At 43.9% G+C, this 18,776-nt stretch overlaps 1 protein-coding gene across 1 annotated transcript in view; it reads right to left on the bottom strand.

The window, feature by feature from the left end:
* Positions 1-18,776, bottom strand: part of LOC139368397 (uncharacterized) — a 72,112-nt gene that overhangs the window by 41,376 nt on the left and 11,960 nt on the right. Inside the window, exon 2 of the mRNA XM_071107215.1 lies at positions 13,927-15,170. Coding sequence (XP_070963316.1) covers positions 13,927-14,673 — 747 coding nt within the window. The 5' untranslated portion in view covers positions 14,674-15,170. The remainder of the gene's footprint in view (positions 1-13,926; positions 15,171-18,776) is intronic.

Here is an 18,776-nt window from a genome sequence, read left to right as displayed (position 1 = left end):
AATTGGCCCAGCGTCGTCCGGGTTAGAGGACGTTTTGGCCGGTAGGGATGTCCTTGTCCCATCACGCACTAGCGACTCCTGTGGTGGGCCGGGTGCAGTGCACGCTGACACGGTCGCCAGGTGTACGATGTTTCCTCCGGCACATTGGTGCGACTGGCTTACGGGTTAAGTGGACATTTTGTCAAGAAGCAGTGCGGCTAAATGTATAAAATGTGTATGTAAACAAAATATGTTCTGTTTGATAATGTGTTTGGTAATGTTATACGTATTGGTAAAGTGTTTAGTAGTCTGTTTTTCTGGTCTCCTTTAACAAGCCTGTAACACTTCGGGATCCTGAGTGGCGCAGCGGTCTAAGGCACTGCATTGCAGTGCAAGAAGCATCACCACAGACCCGGGTTAGATCCCGGGCTGTATCACAACCGGCCGTGATCGAGAGTCCCATATCACGGCTCACAATTGGCCCAGCGTCGTCCGGGTTAGGGGAGGGTTTGGCCGGGGTAGGCCGTCATTGTAAATAAGTACTTGTTCTTAATTGAATTACCTAGTTAAATAAAAGGTTAAAAATAATAATAATAATTACATTAAGACAGCCTGTTTGATAATGTGTTTTGGTAATGTGCTGTAGAACTGCCTCTCCAGTCCCAGTTCCTGGCCCGTTTACTCACAGGCCACAGTCACAAGCCAAAGGCTTGTAAACAGATTAAGACGTGACCTCAACCAAACCATGAGACTGTTTTTACCCAGACACCTGTTAAGCGGAAGGTAAGCCAACGAGGCTAGAAGTCACACAGTCAGTCAAACAGTGCTTGACTCATTTTGTGTGCCGGTACGGTTTATATTTAGGTGCAGGAACACCACAATGCTTTTGAGCTATTATTTTATAAGAGGAACAGGAGCTCAAGCAGTAGAACATTTGATGTGCAGGTACTCAGCTTTGGTGAGCTCCTGCCAAAGTCAAGCACAGCAGTCAGACAGTAAAACAAAAATCAACCACATGATATACAGACAGCAAAACATTTAGCTAACATACAGCATTGCCTAGTCGGTAAAGGGGAAACAAATCGGCTATGTTACCAGTGAGGGGCCACATTCACATATGGTGCCTCCCCTTCTTACAATTTTTATATTTTATTTTACCTTTATTTAACTAACTAACTGTCAGGTAAGAAGAATAAATTCTTATTTATAATGACGGCCTAGGAACAGTGGGTGTACTGCCTTGTTCAGGGGTAGAACGACAGATTTTTTACCTTGTTACCTTACTGGCCCAACGCTCTAACCACTACTCTTATGATAAGTGCTATGGGATCCTTAGTGACCACAGAGAGTCAGGACACCCTTTTTAACGTCCCATCCGAAAGACGGAACCCTACACTGAGCAATGTCTCAAACGTGTGTTTGTCCTTCACCTACGTTATCACATCGTATACTCCCAGTTTGTTTGCTTTGCTGGAGAAAGCAAGTGTGTAAATATTTTTATAGCCTAGTAGTTTTTGTAAACCACATATAGTATCGATTGTCTAATGTTTATTTAGTAGCTGGCCCGCGTACTGTGAAATGTGATTCTGGGTTCTGAGAATGCATACACTACCTTTCAAAAGTTTGGGGTCACTTGGAAATGTCCTTGTTTTCCTTATTTTAAAATAACATAACATTTATCAGAAATACAGTGTAGACATTGTTAATGTTGTAAATGACTATTGAAGCTGGAAACGGCTGATTTTTAATGGAAAATCTACATAGACACACAGAGGCCCATTATCAGCAACCATCACTCCTGTGTTCCAATGGCACGCTGTGTTAGCTAATCCAAGTTGATCATTTTAAAATGATAATTGATCATTAGAAAACCCTTTTGCAATTATGTTAGCACAGCTGAAAACTGTTGTACTGATTAAAGAAGCAATAAAACTGGACTTCTTTAGACTAGTTGAGTATCTGGAGCATCAGCATTTCTGGGTTTGATTACAGGCTCAAAATGGTAAAAAACAAAGTACTTTCTTCTGAAACTCGTCAGTCTATTCTTGTTCTGAGAAATGAAGACTATTCCATGCGAGCAATTGACAAGAAACTGAAGAGAATGCTGTGTACTACTCCCTTCATAGAACAGTACAAACTGGCTCTAACTAGAATAGAAAGAGGAGTGGGAGGCACTGGTGCACAACTGAGGAAGGGGACAAGTACATTAGTGTGTCTAGTTTGAGAAACAAAGGTCTCACAAGTCCTCAAATGGCAACTTAATTAAATGGTAACCGCAAAACACCAGTCTCAATGTTAACAGTGAAGAGGCGACTCCGGGATGCTGGCCTTCTAGGCAGAGTTGCAAAGAAAAAGCCATCTCTCAGACTGGCCAATAAAAATAAAAGATCAAGATGGGCAAAAGAACACAGACACTGGACAGAGGAACTCTGCCTAGAAGGCCAACATCCCGGAGTCGCCTCTTGACTTTGAGACTGGTGTTTTGCGGGTACTATTTAAAAAAACACCACTGTAGCTCGGTCACCTTCCACCACAGATGCGGATGGCCAACATAGGCAGATGCGCTGAATTGCCCAAGCAAAAAAAACTGATCACATACATTTCGTCATGTAGTGTGACAGTACACCTGCTCGTCGAACATCTCATTCCAAAATCATGGGCATTAATATGCTGCTATAACAGCCTCTTCTGGGAAGGCTTTCCACTAGGTGTTGGAACATTCCTGCGGAGACTTGCTTCCATTCAGCCACAAGAGCATTAGTGAGGTCGGGCACTGATGTTCGGTGATAAGGCCTGGCTCGCAGTCGGCGGTCCAATTCATCCCAAAGGTGTCTGATGGGGTTGAGGTCAGGGCTCTGTGCAGGCCAGTCAAGTTCTTCCACACCGATCTCGACAAACCATTTCTGTACGGACCTCGCTTTGTGCACGGAGGCATTGTCATGCTGAAACAGGAAAGGGCCTTCCCCAAACTGTTGCCACAAAGTTGGAAGCACAGAATCGTCTAGAATGTCATTGTATGCAGTAGTGTTAAGATTTCCCTTCACTGGAACTAAGAGGCCTAGCCCAAACCATGAAAGACATCCTCAGACCATTATTCCTCCTCCACCAAACCTTACAGTTCGCTCTATGCATTTGGGTAAGTAGTGTTCTCCTGGCCTTTAGCAAACCCAGATTAGTCCGTTGGACTGCCAGATGGTGAAGCGTGGTGCGGCTGCTCGACCATGTAAATCCATTTCATGAAGCTCCAAACGAACAGTTCTTGTGCTGACGTTGCTTCCAGCGGCAGTTTGGAACTCGGTAGTGAGTGTTGCAACCGAGGACAGAGGATTTTTACGGGCTACGCACTTCAGCACACGGCAGGCCCGTTCTTGTGTGGCCTACCACTTCGCGGCTGAGCCGCTGTTGCTCCTAGATGTTTCCATTTCACAATAATGGCACTTACAGTTGATCTGGCCAGCTGTAACAAGGCAGAAATTTGGATCAGCCAAATCCACTAATTTGAAGGAGTGTCCACATACTATACATACACAAAAAGTATCTCTAGCTTAAACTGATTAATTTTGATGGTGATTTTATTATTATGTTACTTATATTGGGTGAGTCAATAGACTTAAGGATTAATGACAAGGAGAGTTGTTTCCCGTCTGAAGAGTTCAGGGAGCCTCTATGATCAATACTTAATTAACATCTAAAAATCACACTCTTGGGGTTTCGTTTCCAATTAACCAGCGCCAGAAGATATTACGAGAGGCCGTTGGATGCATATCAAGTTGATGTTGAGTCTATAGGCTAAGCAATGGTGATTCACGAAGGGTGTTAGGCCAAATATAGACATTCAGATATTGTTCTGGTGTTAGCTGTCTGTACAGAGAGACAATTCTTTACCATAATGATCCTTATATGTGCTGTAACATCAATGCTTGGAGACATGTATTTTGCCCTCAATTTGTCTTGGCATGGACTCCACAAGATGTCGAAAGCGTTCCACAGGGATGCTGGCCTATGTTGACTCCAATTCTTCCCATAGTTGTGTCAAGTTGGCTGGATGTTCTCTGGGTCCTTCACAAGGGAAGCTGATGAGTGTGAAAACTCCAGCAACGTTGCAGTTCTTGACACAAACCAATGTACCTGGCACCTACCTTCATACACCGTTCACTTAAATCTTGTGTCTTGCCCATTCACCCTCTGAATGGCACACACACAATCCATGTCTTAATTGTCTCAAGGCTTAAAAATCCTTCTTTAAAATCTGTCTCCTCCCCTTCATCTACACTGATTGAAGTGGCTTTAACAAGTGAAACCAATAATGGATCGAAGCTTTCAGCTGGATTAACCTGGGTCAGTCTATGTCATGGAAAGAGCAGGTGGTTCCTAATGTTTTGTACAGTCCGTCTATGGCTGTCCAAGGAACGCTAGTTTACAAAGAGTGTTCTGTACAGGCCAGGGAGAAGACTGTCATTTATGATAATGAAGATCTTTGTTGGTGACGTTTACATTTAACACAAATAACCACAGATCAGTTATTGCAAGTAGACTCCTCCTTTGAAATAGCTGCTCTCAGCATAATCACTGCCAGAAAGAAAATAATAAGCGCAGGTGTGAGGGTGGCTACTTTGAAGAATCTCAAATATAACATATCTTGATTTGTTTAAACACCTTTTTGTTTACTACATGATTCCATGTGTTATTTCATAGTTTTAATGTCTTCACTATTATTCTACAATGTAGAAAATAGTACAAATAAAGAAAAACCTTTGAATGAGTAGATGTGTCCAAACTTTTGACTGGTACTGTATTAGAGGTCGACAGATTAATCAGAATGGCCGATTAATTAGGGCCGATTTCAAGTTTTCATAACAATCGGAAATCGGTATTTTTGGGCTCCGATTTGGCTTGTTTTTTTTATTTGATACCTTTATTTAACTAGGCAAGTCAGTTAAGAACACATTCTTATTTTCAATGACGGCCTAGGAACGGTGGGTTAACTGCCTTGTTCAGGGGCAGAACGACAGATTTTCACATCGTCAGCTGCAACCTTGCAGTTCACTAGTCCAACGCAATAACGACCTGCCTCTCTCTCGTTGCACTCCACAAGGAGTGCAAGCAAGGTACTGAAACGTTAGCTTTCTTACATAGCACATATTGCACTTTTACTTTCTTCTCCAACACTTTGTTTTTGCATTATTTAAACCAAATTGAACATGTTTCATTATTTACTTGAGGCTAAATAGATTTTATTGATGTATTATATTAAGTTAAAATAAGTGTTCATTCAGTATTGTTGTAATTGTCATTATTAATTTGTAATTAATTGGTATCGGATTTTTTGGTCCTCCAATAATCGGTATCGGCGTTGAAAAATCATAATCGGTCGACCTCTATATTGTATATATTTTTTTCTTTCTTGCACTCACACCTGCTCCTTATAACGCACACTCTTGGTAGCATTAGCTAGCTGTACCGGAGCCAAAACTCCGGTATTTTTAATCCTATAGCTTGTTCTCCATTTTCTTTGAGTCATGAGTCAACATGTTTTTTGAACTTTTATTCCCATGACTGATCTAAAAAAATCTCATGAGCAATATGTTTGGAAAATAAAATTGCAATCAAATCGCTATACAAAGAATCTTGAGAATCGCAATACATATTGTATTGGTACCTAAGTATCGCAATAATATCGATTTGTGAGGTCCCTGGCAATTCCCAGCCCTACCAACCATACGTCATAACAATCAATGATTCGTATAACATCATGCTTTGCTGTGAGCTCACAGTTCGATGAAAGGGGCCAAATGTCCATCGGGTCATGGTGCACCAGATATGGCCCCTGGGCCACAGTTTGACTATCACTAGCCTAGTTGAACACGTCTGGTCAATCTGGTCAGATCAATTCTAATCTGGACTAATAAATAATTGCAGGCTGGTTTTAATCAATTCCATTTGTACTATTTTAGTCATAAATCAATAGTATGGCTTGTACTTTTGCTGGTTCATTTCCTAACAACATAAATCTGAACTCTACTGGTGTGTAAAAGTTGGACAGTTTTCCATCAGGCTTCAGACTGAGATGTAAAGTTGAAGACAAAGAGCCAGCCACTCCCTCACAACTGGCCTCTTCTTCTTGCAATACTGAAACACTATCAACCTACTCAACTACTGCACCACTAACAACAACAATTCAGCCATTCATGTTTTTTTGTCAAAGATGAACAAAATTGACTGTATGTCTCTTTAGTGTAAACTACCAATGGTATCTGAACCAGTCGACACAACGAAATGGTAGTGCTATGGGATTATCATGATTATGACCTTTGACTCCTACAGCGTAATCCAGTATAATCCAATCGAGGGGCTGAGCTGACTGAAAACGCATGATACCACATGTAACTAACTGGGTCTCCATACCATTTCTCCCCACTGGATTATAAAGAACACATATATTTATTTTATCTTTATTTAATTAGGCAAGTCAGTTAAGAACAAATTCTTATTTACAATGACGGACTACCCCGGCCAAACCATGATACCACATGTAAGTGACAGGGTCTCCAGACCTTGTTTCTCCCCACTGGACTATAAGGGCCCTTTAAGATCTGCCTTTCCTAAACTTTTCTGTGCTACGAGATTATCGTTGTGTGGTTGTTTGACCTTTGACTTTAATCCAATAATAGAGGGTCTCTTCTTCCCTTCACAGGTTCTGAGCTGAGTAAACACACACACACAAAATACCTGTATTAATTTGTAACTAACGAAGATTAAAGCACCCAGAACCAAATCTCTCTTCACTCAGGCTCCAAATGGAGCCTGAGCCTCAGATGGTTGTTTGACCCCTCCTCTGGAAGGAGACAAACAACTGTGTTTGAGGCGCTTTTGATATATAAGCATTAACCTGTGTGTGTGTGTGTGCGCGCGCATGCGTTCATTAGTCAGTATGTTTGTGCGTGTGTGAGCATTAGTCCCTCTGTCTGTGTCTGGACAGGACATAAATACTAAGGAGAATCCCCAGGGGTCCAGGCTGCCTGCTGTTCTAAGAAGACACTTTAAATCACTCCGACATCCCTAACAATTGTCACATAGCAACCTTTTACTGCGGTAAAGCGGCCCTAAGCAACCTTTCACTGCTGTAAAGCGGACCTCAATGCGGTTCCAACCACTGACTGGTCGGAACCGGTCATTCCTGGACAGGTTACTTCTGCTACACTAGACTCTGTAGGCTAGACTAGCTCTATCCAGCCCTCCATCCCCTTGCTGGCTGGCTTATTCCAAACACGCACACATGCACACAGATACCAACCAACTGCACAGACACTCTCTGACACAAATACATTCCCAAAACACACACAGGGTGGATTTGGGCTGGGCTGGATTGGGTTAGGCCGCTCTGGGCTCAGTGGGCTGACAGGACTGGAGAGGGTTGGGGTGGGTTTGTGTGGGGTGGGTTTGTGTGGATTCCTGCCCCAGCCCAGACCGCCCCAGACCAGTTAGTTGTGCTGTCGGTGCAGGATTTTTGTTCCCGCCTGACAGGCACCCACTGTAATTAACTCCCTGGATCACTCTGTATACTCACTCTGACAGACAACGAGAGAGACAAAGAGAGGGAGGGGGGGGGGGGGGGGGGGAGTGGCATACACACACACAATTGCACGCACACAGACACACCGATGAACGTTCTTAGCTAATGAATGTGGTAAATTAGAGCTGAAAGCTGAAATGTTAGCCTGGGGGATATATAGAGTTGCCCTTTTAGCAGGGAATTTGTGAGGTGAAGGGTGAGGAAGGAGGAGTGAAATGAGGGAGAGGAAAGAAGAGCCGCTGTGACTGAGACAGTGTCCGCACTGTGAACTTCCCTCACCCATTCTCTCTTTCAAGGTGCATTAGCAGAGCTAATCCCTGTTTCTGGAGTGATTATCTGTGTGGGTGTGAGGACAGGACCTCACTTAGAGTGTGTCTCACGTACAACATGCATAATGTGTGTATGTTTGCTGCTGTGTATACATGTTATTGTGTCAACTACCTCACAAGTATCTTCATCATCAACACCTGTCCTTTACGTAACAGAGTTAACAGGACCAGGGAGCAGCAGGGAGGAAATGCAGGCCATGAGATATAGTGATTGTATTATCTGTGCCAGTGGATCCATCTGTGTGTGACCAGACAAGGATGTGTGTTTGTGCGTGTGTTAGGTTAGTATTAGCGACACGGCCACTCTCTGGGAGTGATGCCATGTTAATCCTCTTTTTGGCTCATCAGTCTCTAACTCCGTCATTCTACCTCTTATTATCCCTTTATCTCCCATGCTTTCTCCTTCCATACCCTTCTCCATCCCTCCCTCCCACCCATGCCCTCCTTCCATCCCGCTCTCCCTCTCTCTCCCTCCCTCCCTCTCTCAACAGTTTTCATAAGTTGGAATAGGCCTACAGTGGGATAAAAAAAACACTGCTTTCATTACTTGAGATAAGGGACAAAGCAGAATACGTACAATACTAGTGCAGGTTTCCTTCTCTGGTGGTACAATAAACATGACCAGAGGACTTACTGCGGGGACGTGCTGCGTTCCAATTCATCCCAAAGGTGTTGAGGTCAGGGCTCTGTGTAGGCCAGTCAGAGCCCAGTCAAGTTCTTCCACACCGATCTCAACAAACCATTTCTGTATGGACCTTGCTTTGTGCACAGGGACATTGTCATGCTGAAACAGGAAAGGGCCTTCCCAAAACTCCATTGAACGCATTTCCACTTCTCCAGAGTCCAATTGCGGCAAGCTTTACAACACTCCAGCCAACACTTGGCATTGCGCATGATGATTTTAGGCTTGTGTGCAGATGCTCGGCAATGGAAACCTATTTCATGAAGCTCCCGACGAACAGTTATTGTGCTTTCAAAGGCAGTTTGGAACTCGGTAGTGAGTGTTGCAACTGACAGACAGTTTTAACCCGCTACGCGCTTCAGCAATAGGCGGTCCCGTTTTGTGAGCTTGTGTAGCCTACCACTTCGCGGCTGAGCCGTTGTTGCTCCTAGACGTTTCCACTTCACAATGACAGCACTTACAGTTGACTGGGGCAGCTCTAGCAGGGCAGAAATTTGACAAACTGATTGTTCGAAAGGTGGCATCCTATGATGGTGACAAGTTGAAAGTCGCTGAGCTCTTCAGTACAGACCATTCTACTTCCAATGTTTGTCTATGGAGACTGCATGGCTGTGTGCATGATTTTATACACCTGCCAAATCCACTAATTTGAAGGGGTGTCCACAGAGGTCGACCGATTAATCGGCGTGGCAGATTAATTAGGGACGATTTCAAATTGTCATAACAATCGGTAATCTGCCTTTTTGGACATCGATTATGACCGATTACATTGCAATCCACGAGAAAACTGTGTGGTAGCCACGAGTGCAGCGTCAAAAGGAGCCAAGGTAAGTTGCTAGCATTATACTTATCTTGTAAAAAAAACACAAAAAAACTATCTTCACATAATCACTAGTTAACAACACAAGGTTGATGATATTACTAGGTTAACTAGCTTGTCCTGCGTTGCATATAATCAATGCAGGGCCCGTTAATTTATCATCGAATCACAACCTACTTCAACTTTGCCAAACCGGTGATGATTTAACATAAGCGCATTTGTGAAAAAAAGCACATTCGTTGCACAAATGTACCTAACCATAAACATCAATGCCTTTCTTAAAATCAATACACAGAAGTATATATTTTTTTAAACCTGCATATTTAGTTAAAATAAATGCATGTCAGCAGGCAATATTAACTAGGGAAATTGGGTCACTTCTCTTGCTTTCAGTGCAAGCAGAGTCATGGTATATGCAACAGTTTAGGCCGCCTGGCACGTTGCGAACTGTGTTTCTTCCTAACAAAGACCGTAATTAATTTTCCAGAATTTTACGTAATTATGACATAACATTGAAGGTTATGTAATGTAACAGCAATATTTAGACTTAGGGTTGCCACCCGTTCGACAAAATACGGAATGGTTCCGTATTTCATTGAAAGAACAAATGTTTTGTTTTCTAAATGATAGTTTTCGGATTTGACCATATTAATGACCAAAGGCTCGTATTTCTGTGTGTTTATTATATTTAAGTCTATGATTTGATATTTGATAGAACAGTCTGACTGAGCGGTGGTAGGCAGCAGCAGGCTCGTAAGCATTCATTGAAACAGCACTTTACTGCGTTTGCGAGCAACTCTTAGCAATGCTTGAAGCACAGCGCTGTTTATGACTTCAAGCCTATCAACTCCCAATATGAGGCTGGCATTACTAAAGTGCCTATAACAACATCCAGTAGTCAAAGGTATATGAAATACAAATGGTATAGAGAGAAATAGTCGACACGTCATAATTCCTACAACATAAAACTTCTTACCTGGTAATATTGAAGAACTGGGAATATTGAACCACCAGCTTTCATGTGTTCTCATGTTCTGAGCAAGGAAGTTAAACGTTAGCTTTTTTTACATGGTGCATATCGCACTTTTACTTTCTTCTCCAACACCGTGTTTTTGCATTATTTAAACCAAATTGAACACGTTTCATTATTTATTTGAGACCAAATAGATTTTATGTATTATATTAAGTGAAAATAAAAGGGTTCATTGTTCATTCAGTATTGTTGTAATTGTCATTATTTCAAGAACAAAAAAGAAATATATAAAAATCGTCCGATTAATCGGTATCGTCTTTTTTTGGTCCTCCAATAATCTGTATCGGCGTTGAAAAATCATAATCGGTTAACCTCTAGTCCACATACCATGTCGTGTGTAGGCTATGTCATATGTATTAGCTAATATGCATATTCAGCTGTCGTTTTTAAACCTCCATTCTAGCATACATGACACACACAAAAATCTGTCTAACTACATGCTTTGATTTGTGTTTCTATGCAAATAATATAATTTAAAATTTCTTTAAGCTTGCATCTAGTTAATTGAAATTAGACAATCATGCCAAAACACGATTCAAAGTTGCAGGGGCACAACATTGGTTATAGAAGTTGATGGGACATGTCCCCCCCCCCCCATCCCCAGGGAAAGTTGCACCCCTGCAAAATTGAATTCGCTGAGACACAGCTAATGAAACACTAGCTTCCTGTGCAGGCACATTGACGTTTACAGTATTAGCTGGCTAGGCTAGTCAACATTTGCTAGCTTTCAATAAATTGGCTAAATGGTCAATGAAGTTACTTCTTCATATGATCAAGACCATTCGTATTGCATGCTGCATAATTCAAGTTCACTCAAACAGATATTTATCTTATTTCAGTCTTTGGGAGCGAATGTTAGTTCCTCTTGACACACAGACAGCAGATCAGAGGCTGTTTACATCTTAGAAGCAGGCCATTGGCTGCCTTTATTAAAAGGGGTATGTACAGGAGTTCTGATTGGTTCCAAGTTCAGCAGTTTGCAAATTTGCTTGAGCTAGACAGTGTTGAAATATACTTTTTCTGATGGTGAATTGAAGGTGCCAACATATTTTACAGCAGAATATGTCATTGTCAATTTTAAAATCAGCTCCTCGCTCGACATCGATCAACTACCTTGTCTTCGGCGTCGGCCCACCACCTTATGGTAACACACCCAGCTAGCACATATAATATATGTGTATTTCGCCCACGGAGACGGGAGATCGTACTTGTGCCCACCCTTCCTACTGTGTCTCCCCTGCTCATCTACCTTCATCGATAGATGCGATGCTCTAAAACAGGGACAGAGCTGAAAGGTGCAGGAGAGCAATTGAGGTGGTTAGTCCTACAAACAGTGCTCTAACACAGGGTTAGGGTAAATTCCATTTCAATTCAGGGAATAAACAAAAAATGCCATTTTCCTCATTGCTTTTCAATTAGGAAAATGGAAATAGAATTGACCCCACCTACACCCTGGCTCTAAGACAATGTATCCCAAATGACACCCTATCCCCTATGGACCCTGGTCAAAAGTAGTGCCCTACACAGGGAGACATTTGGGATACATTTGGCAAGCAGACACAGAGATTGGACATGGCTGCTGTTTAGCATTAGCTACAAAAGATTAGCTCCAAAGCCAACACATGACTGACCAGCGTAAACTAGCCTACTAGCCTTTTCACACAAAGACACCAAACAAGTCAGCTGCCGAATCACACAGCTTCTCTTTTGTGTCTGTGAACAGTATATAGTGAGACAAGTTTAATTTCTTGTCTCCCGCCAAGCCGTTTGACGTCGTTGGTTGTTGCTCCCTGTTGCTTGACAGCGTCATTAAATCACAAGCTGCTCCGCCGTGTAAAGGGTTCAGCCTTGCTCAGGTGAGAGTATAATCCCACTTTTAGCTCATCATCCCTTCAGTGCCAATAAACACCAGTTAACAGAGTCTGAGTCCCCTACGGAAATGGTCATTCTCAAGGCTACAGTTCCTCTTTCGCTACATAGAAAGAATGTGTACCAGTAGGCCTGTTCACCTTATCCTTCATCTCAATCCCAACCTCTTGGTGAGGTTGGTTCTCATTAGGGCTATTGTTCCGCTTTCCCTACCTGTACACACACACACACCTACTGTCAGGAAGTTACCGTGACAACCTGATTTTTTTTACAGTGCAAGGCCCTGTTCAAAAGTAGTGCACTGTGTAGGGAATAGGGTGCCATTTTGGGATGTAGAGTGTACCTACTCTACTCAACCATTATTTATATGTTTCCTGGGTACAGTTGCCCAATTTTTTCTCCCATTGCTTCTGTCATTCAACCCAACCTGAGTGCAACAAAACGTTCACATTCTTTCTCTCTTGTATTTCCTTCCCCTGGCCTCCCGGGTGGCGCAGTGGTTAAGGGCCCTGTACTGCAGCGCCAGCTGTGCCATCAGAGTCCCTGGGTTCGCGTCCAGGCTCTGTCGTAACCGGCCGCGACCGGGAGGTCCGTGGGGCGACGCACAATTGGCCTAGCGTCGTCCGGGTTAGCTTGGTCGGTAGGGATGTCCTTGTCTCATCGAGCACCAGTGACTCCTGTGGCGGGCCGGGCGCAGTGCGCGCTAACCAAGGTTGACAGGTGCACGGTGTAGCCTCCGACACATTGGTGCGGCTGGCTTCCAGGTTGGATGCGCGCTGTGTTAAGAAGCAGTGCGGCTGGTTGGGTTGTGTATCGGAGGACGCATTACTTTCAACCTTCGTCTCTCCCGAGCCCGTACGGGAGTTGTAGCGATGAGACAAGATAGATAGCTACTACAACAATTGGATACCACGAAATTTTGGAGAAAAGTGGTAAAAATTCAATTTTTTAAAATTTTTTTTTATAAAATAAAATATAAAAATATATATATATTTCCTTCCCCTCTTCTCACCCCTATCTCTGTCTATGTCTCCAGTGTGCTGCAGTGAGTCTCAAGCTTCATCCTAAATTGCACCCTATTCCCCATTTCACGCACCAGTTTTGACCAGGGCACATAGAGCTCTGCTCAAAAATAAGGCCCTAGTCAAAATGAGTGGACTATGTAGGGAAAAGGGTGCCATTGGGGATGAACCGGTCTCCAATGTGCTGTAGTGAGTCAGTCTCACAGTCTGAATAGCAAACAGACAACAGGCTGAGATTTTCCCAGGGAGGAGAGAGAAGAGAAGCTCCAGGGAAGACTTCAAATGACTGTTGCATTATATGAGTCAAGCAACTCTGTGTCAGTGTGTAACTCGATGCAAAACTAATAACTATATATTTTTCCAATAGCCCAGTGAAAACAACACAATATATTGTTACCATTATCATCGCCAGGATGTTTGGCAAGGTGGGGGGATATGTCCCCCTTGGGAAGCTGGATCATTTTGTCTTTTTAAAAACACCTGTAACAGCCATTTTCTGCAATCAAGAACCTATGACACAACTATAGAGATCCTATATATTATTATCATGGTTCAGTGTGTAATTCTATGGATAGAACTAGTACCATGACCTGCATAGAGTAATGTACAGTATTCTCACCTGTAGTTCGCACCAGGCCACCTCCACCCAGGTTTCAGTGTCCAGGCCTTTATAAACGGTCTTGAAGGCACCCCTCCCCAGCTCAATGTCAAACTTCAGAAACCTCCCCCCCGGCGAGGTGGCCACGGCCTTCATCTCTGCCTCCTCCTCCTGCTCCCGGTCTCGCTCCTTCCCCGTCTGGGGTGGGGCGGAAGAGGGGGCGTCCTTGGCCCCGGGGTCCTGGGTGGAGCTGAGGCTGGATGGGTCGTGGTCGGCCGTGTCATGTCCCAGGGCTGCAGAGGCAGCGGCCTGGGCGCCACCGAGGGTGATGACTGAGTCCAGGCGGGGGGCGGAGTGGGAGACAACTGGGGGATCCGCTACCACATCGTCCTCCTCACAGATCTCCACACTCTTCCTGAAGAAACGTTTCTCTCTCCTCAGTCTCGGCCCGTGACCCCCTGACCTTGAAGCCGCCGCAGTCGCAGCCGGGGACGAGGGTGTGGAGAGAGACATGAGTCTAACCGCCAGGGGCTCCACTTCCTTACTGTCCCTGGTCTCTCCGGGCCCTCCACCCCTTCCACCGCCGCCTCCTGTCTCCCCTCCCTCTGCGGTTCTCCTCTCCTGGGTCTGGGAGGAGGGGAAGTCTGAGGGGGTGCTGTGCGTCCTCTCCCTCCTGCTGCTCTCCTGGTCCGTCTCCTCCTCCCGTGCGCCAACAGGTTTCTCCGAAGAGTCCTCCGTCCCTGTGGGTTCCCCAGGGTCCGTCGCCATGGGGATGCGCCGCCTCCTCCTCCCCGTCCTCTCCTCCGACCCTTTGGTTCTCCTTTAGTCCCCGTCTCTCCTCTCTTTTGTGGTCCTCTTCTTACCCACCTTCTAGGTTCTCTGGCTGCTGTTCTTCCAGCGTTTCTGGTGACTACGCGACTGGGCCCTGCCACTAGATTAAACTCCCTCCTTCTCTCTTCTCTCCTTTCTTTAGTCTTTACAAAGGTAACAGATAAGCAGCACAGTGCTTCTTTTCTCCACCCGACCAACACTAACTTTCGATCCTTACTTTCCTTCTCTCCATCTCCTAAAGTACATAGCCTTTCCCCTGCACTTTCTGAGGGTACCTCAAGAAAGCTTCACCTCAGCCAACCTATATACACACAAACACAGGCCAAGGAAAGTCTTTCAAGTCTCTGGGAGAGAGGGAAGTTAGTGTCCCTTCCCTCCTTTTCTGGATAAATCCCTCCTTCAAAGTGTAAAAGGTGAATCTCCTCAGGTAAATTCTGCGAAGAAAACAAACAAATAAAAACACATTAATATTCAGCAGGCTAGTGAGATAGTGAGATGCGGAATAACTTTCCACTGTAAAAGTCATATTTGTGCATATTCAAAGCATTCATTTCCAAGAAGAACAACAGTTTGACTTCGACAGTTTTAGTTTGATGTTCTGGTCAGAAAGGGGACACACACACACACACACACACAACAGAACAGTTTCAGAGGCACAGAGAGGGCAGGCCTGAGAGGATTCTGAAGAATCAATAAATGTTTTTTACTGGGACTCTAATACTCATTTCCACAGTCAATACTGACTTGTCAAACGATGCTTGGTCAGTGTCTAAAATCATACCAAATCCAATGTTCTTCATTAAAATGGGGAAATGTTCATACAAGCCTTGGAGGAAATGGTTCCATCATTTTGAATGTAACCAATTCCTAATAGCACACTTTAAATACTGCCTGGTTAACACCAATTTATGGTGTTTTTCCCAGGCATTTCCCCAGTGTCTATTTCACCTCAAGTGTTGATTGCCTTTTTTGCAAGGGACTGGAACAGGGCATTTCTTTGCAATGCATTTTTTTTTAAATTCCTGCCGTTTGTGTTGTATCCAGCCAAACTTGATCTTTTAAAAATCACAGAAAGCCTTTATTTCGCAGCCAGCCGAAACCGAGATAAAGGTCCACTCAGTTTGAACCATCATAATAAGCCTGCTGAAGAAATTCTCTAGTAATTGGATACTGGCTAATACTTCATGTTGGACGAAATAGTCAAAGATGGCATTATTCCCAGTGTTTGTGGGTAAATGATGAAGACCGTAAGGTGATTAATTATGCTAATTAGATAGCGTAAGCACAGGCCATGCCACAAGTCTCCCAAGTATGGACAGACTTGAGATGTTAATGGCCTACTCTGAGAAAAAAAATCAAAAACCTTGATGACATCCTAACCTCCGTTAAGGGCTACAGTAGCATTGCTGATTCAACTAAGGAAATGATTGCAGTTTCCTACAGCCCAGCACCCCCTATAAAGTGTTGCGCCTGACTCCGTAAACTATTTAAACTAAGGAATCTTTAATTGAAGACGATCATGCCCAGCTTTGCTTTGCGTTAATCAGCTTGCCAATCGGAAGTTTATGAGTGTGATGCAACTGTAGTTGTGTTCAGTGAAGACCATTAAATCAATATAGTGGTGCTAGATCCTATTGTGATGATACAAAAAAACTGGATAGATGAGGCGGTATTATGGACCATTTCTGCATGATTCATTCATGAGCAGAGGGGGATAAACTGCATCACAAATGGCACCCTATTCCCTATACACAACCCTGGTCAAATGAGCTCTGGTCAAATGCAGTGCACTATAAAGGGAATAGGGTGCTACTTCGGACACAGCCCTAATCAAATTGAACTGGAGTGAACGCCACAGATCGGCACAATGGGGGTAATATATGTAGAGTACACACATTCATCATAATCATTATCGTCAGCACAGCAACACTGCCCAGGCAGTTAGTAAGGCATGTCATTTCGTGCCCGCCAATATACTTCATTCATTTATTCAATGACAGTCAGTAGGGCTGGCTAAGTGAATTTGAATCGCCCATCAATGGTGTCCACTTCCACCAGACAGACAGTGAGTGAAACTGATCAGACGGGATCTCCACTACGAACACACAACCTTCTATAGAGGGGTAATAGATTACCACACACACAGATGGAGGATCTTAATTTGATCTATTTTATTGCTGAGAATTTTCCTGCAAAGCAAGAAATACAGATTAACTTTGTGATTTACATAAATTCACTTAAGACCCACACTAACACAAATTATATTAACAGGAATGCACTTTTCGTGTAGCCTACTTTTGGCCAGCTAATAGCCTAATCACCAATCAAGCAACATTATGTACTAAATGTTCAAATGCTGTTGCTGCAGGATTTTTATTTTGCTGTGCCAATATAGGTCGAATTAAGATTAGGGTCGCACATTTTGGGGAGTATTCAGAGGTGGAAACTTTCCGCAGGAATATATGGGAATTTAACTTGAATTAAATGAGTTTTTTTTTTTTACCTTTATTTAGGCAAGTCAGTTAAGAACAAATTCTTATTTTCAATGACGGCCTAGGAACAGTGGGTTAACTGCCTGTTCAGGGGCAGAACGACAGATTTGTACCTTGTCAGCTCGGGGGATTTGAACTTGCAACCTTTCGGTTACTAGTCCAACGCTCTAACCACTAGGCTACCCTGCCGCCCCATGACTCTTCACATGGGATGATTTCACTGAACAAAAAAATAAAGGGAATATTGAAAAACGTTTTCAACATACATCTGTAAAATGATAGTCTAGAAACTAAAGCTTTGGTTGTCTTCCTCTCAGGCTTCCATGTCTTCTCCCTGGACCTCCTCAATGTCCACCTCTTGAACATCAGCCACATCTCCACTGTCACTTTCCAACCTTGTTGAGGATGGTTCGTTGTCAGGCTCAAAAAGCCTCAAATTTGCCCAGATGGCCACCCATTTTTAAACCATTGTATTGGTCAGCCTGTTGCGTGCTTTGGTGTGTGCGTTCCCAAACAAGGACCAGTTGCGCTCTGAGGCGGCTGATGTTGGTGTGATTTGGAGGATGATGGAGGCAACAGGGGAAAGAGCCTCAGATCTACAAAGTCCCTTCCACCAGGTGGCTGATGAGATATGTTGGCACGACTGCCATATTGCATCTCCATCTCAAAACCCTTGCTTGGAAGTGTACTTTGCCAGACTGCGAAGAACCTTGTACTCATCCAGGCCAAGGTGGCGAGACACTGTAGTGATGAGACTATAGGCCTTGTTGATCTCTGCACCAGACAGGGTGCTCTTGCCAGTATACTTGGGGTCAAACATGTACGCTGTGGCGTGTATGGGCTTCAGGCAGAAGTCTTCAGGCTTTTTGATGCATTTCAGAACTGCTTTTTCCTCTGCTTGGAGCAACAGTGAAGTGGGCAGGGCAGTACGGATTTCTTCTCTTACATCTGCAAGCAGAGTCTGAACATCAGACAGGGTGGCATTCTCTCCCTCAATCCGTGCAATGGCTACTGCTATAGGTTTCATCAGGAGTTTCGGGCTGCTTACCACTCTCTCCCAAAATACATAATCCAGGAGGATCCTCTTGATGGGGCTGTCCATATCAGCAGACTGTGATATGGCCATTTCTTGGGAGAGACTCCTTCCCCTCCAGGAGACTGTCAAACATGATGACAACACCACCCCAACGGGTGATGCTGGGCAGCTTCAATGTCGTGCTCTTATTCTTCTCATTTTGCTTGGTGAGGTAAGATTGCTGCTATAACTTTATGACCCCATACCTAACCATTTCCTTGGCTCGCTTGTAGAGTTTATCCATTGTTTTCAGTGCCATGGTGTCCTTGAGGAACAGATTCAATGCATGAGCAGCACAGCCAAAGGGTGTGATGTGAGGGTAGGACTCCTCCACTTTAGAACAAGCAGCCTTCATGTTCACAGCATTGTCTGTCACCAGTGCAAATACCTTCTGCGGTCCAAGGTCATTGATGACTGCCTTCAGCTCATCTGCAATGTAGAGACCGGTGTGTCTGTTGTCCCTTGTGTCTATG

The sequence above is a fragment of the Oncorhynchus clarkii genome, chromosome 16 (assembly GCF_045791955.1).
Source record: "Oncorhynchus clarkii lewisi isolate Uvic-CL-2024 chromosome 16, UVic_Ocla_1.0, whole genome shotgun sequence".
In the NCBI taxonomy this organism is placed as follows: Eukaryota; Metazoa; Chordata; class Actinopteri; order Salmoniformes; family Salmonidae; genus Oncorhynchus; species Oncorhynchus clarkii.
This window is presented reverse-complemented; position numbering and strand designations above follow the sequence as displayed.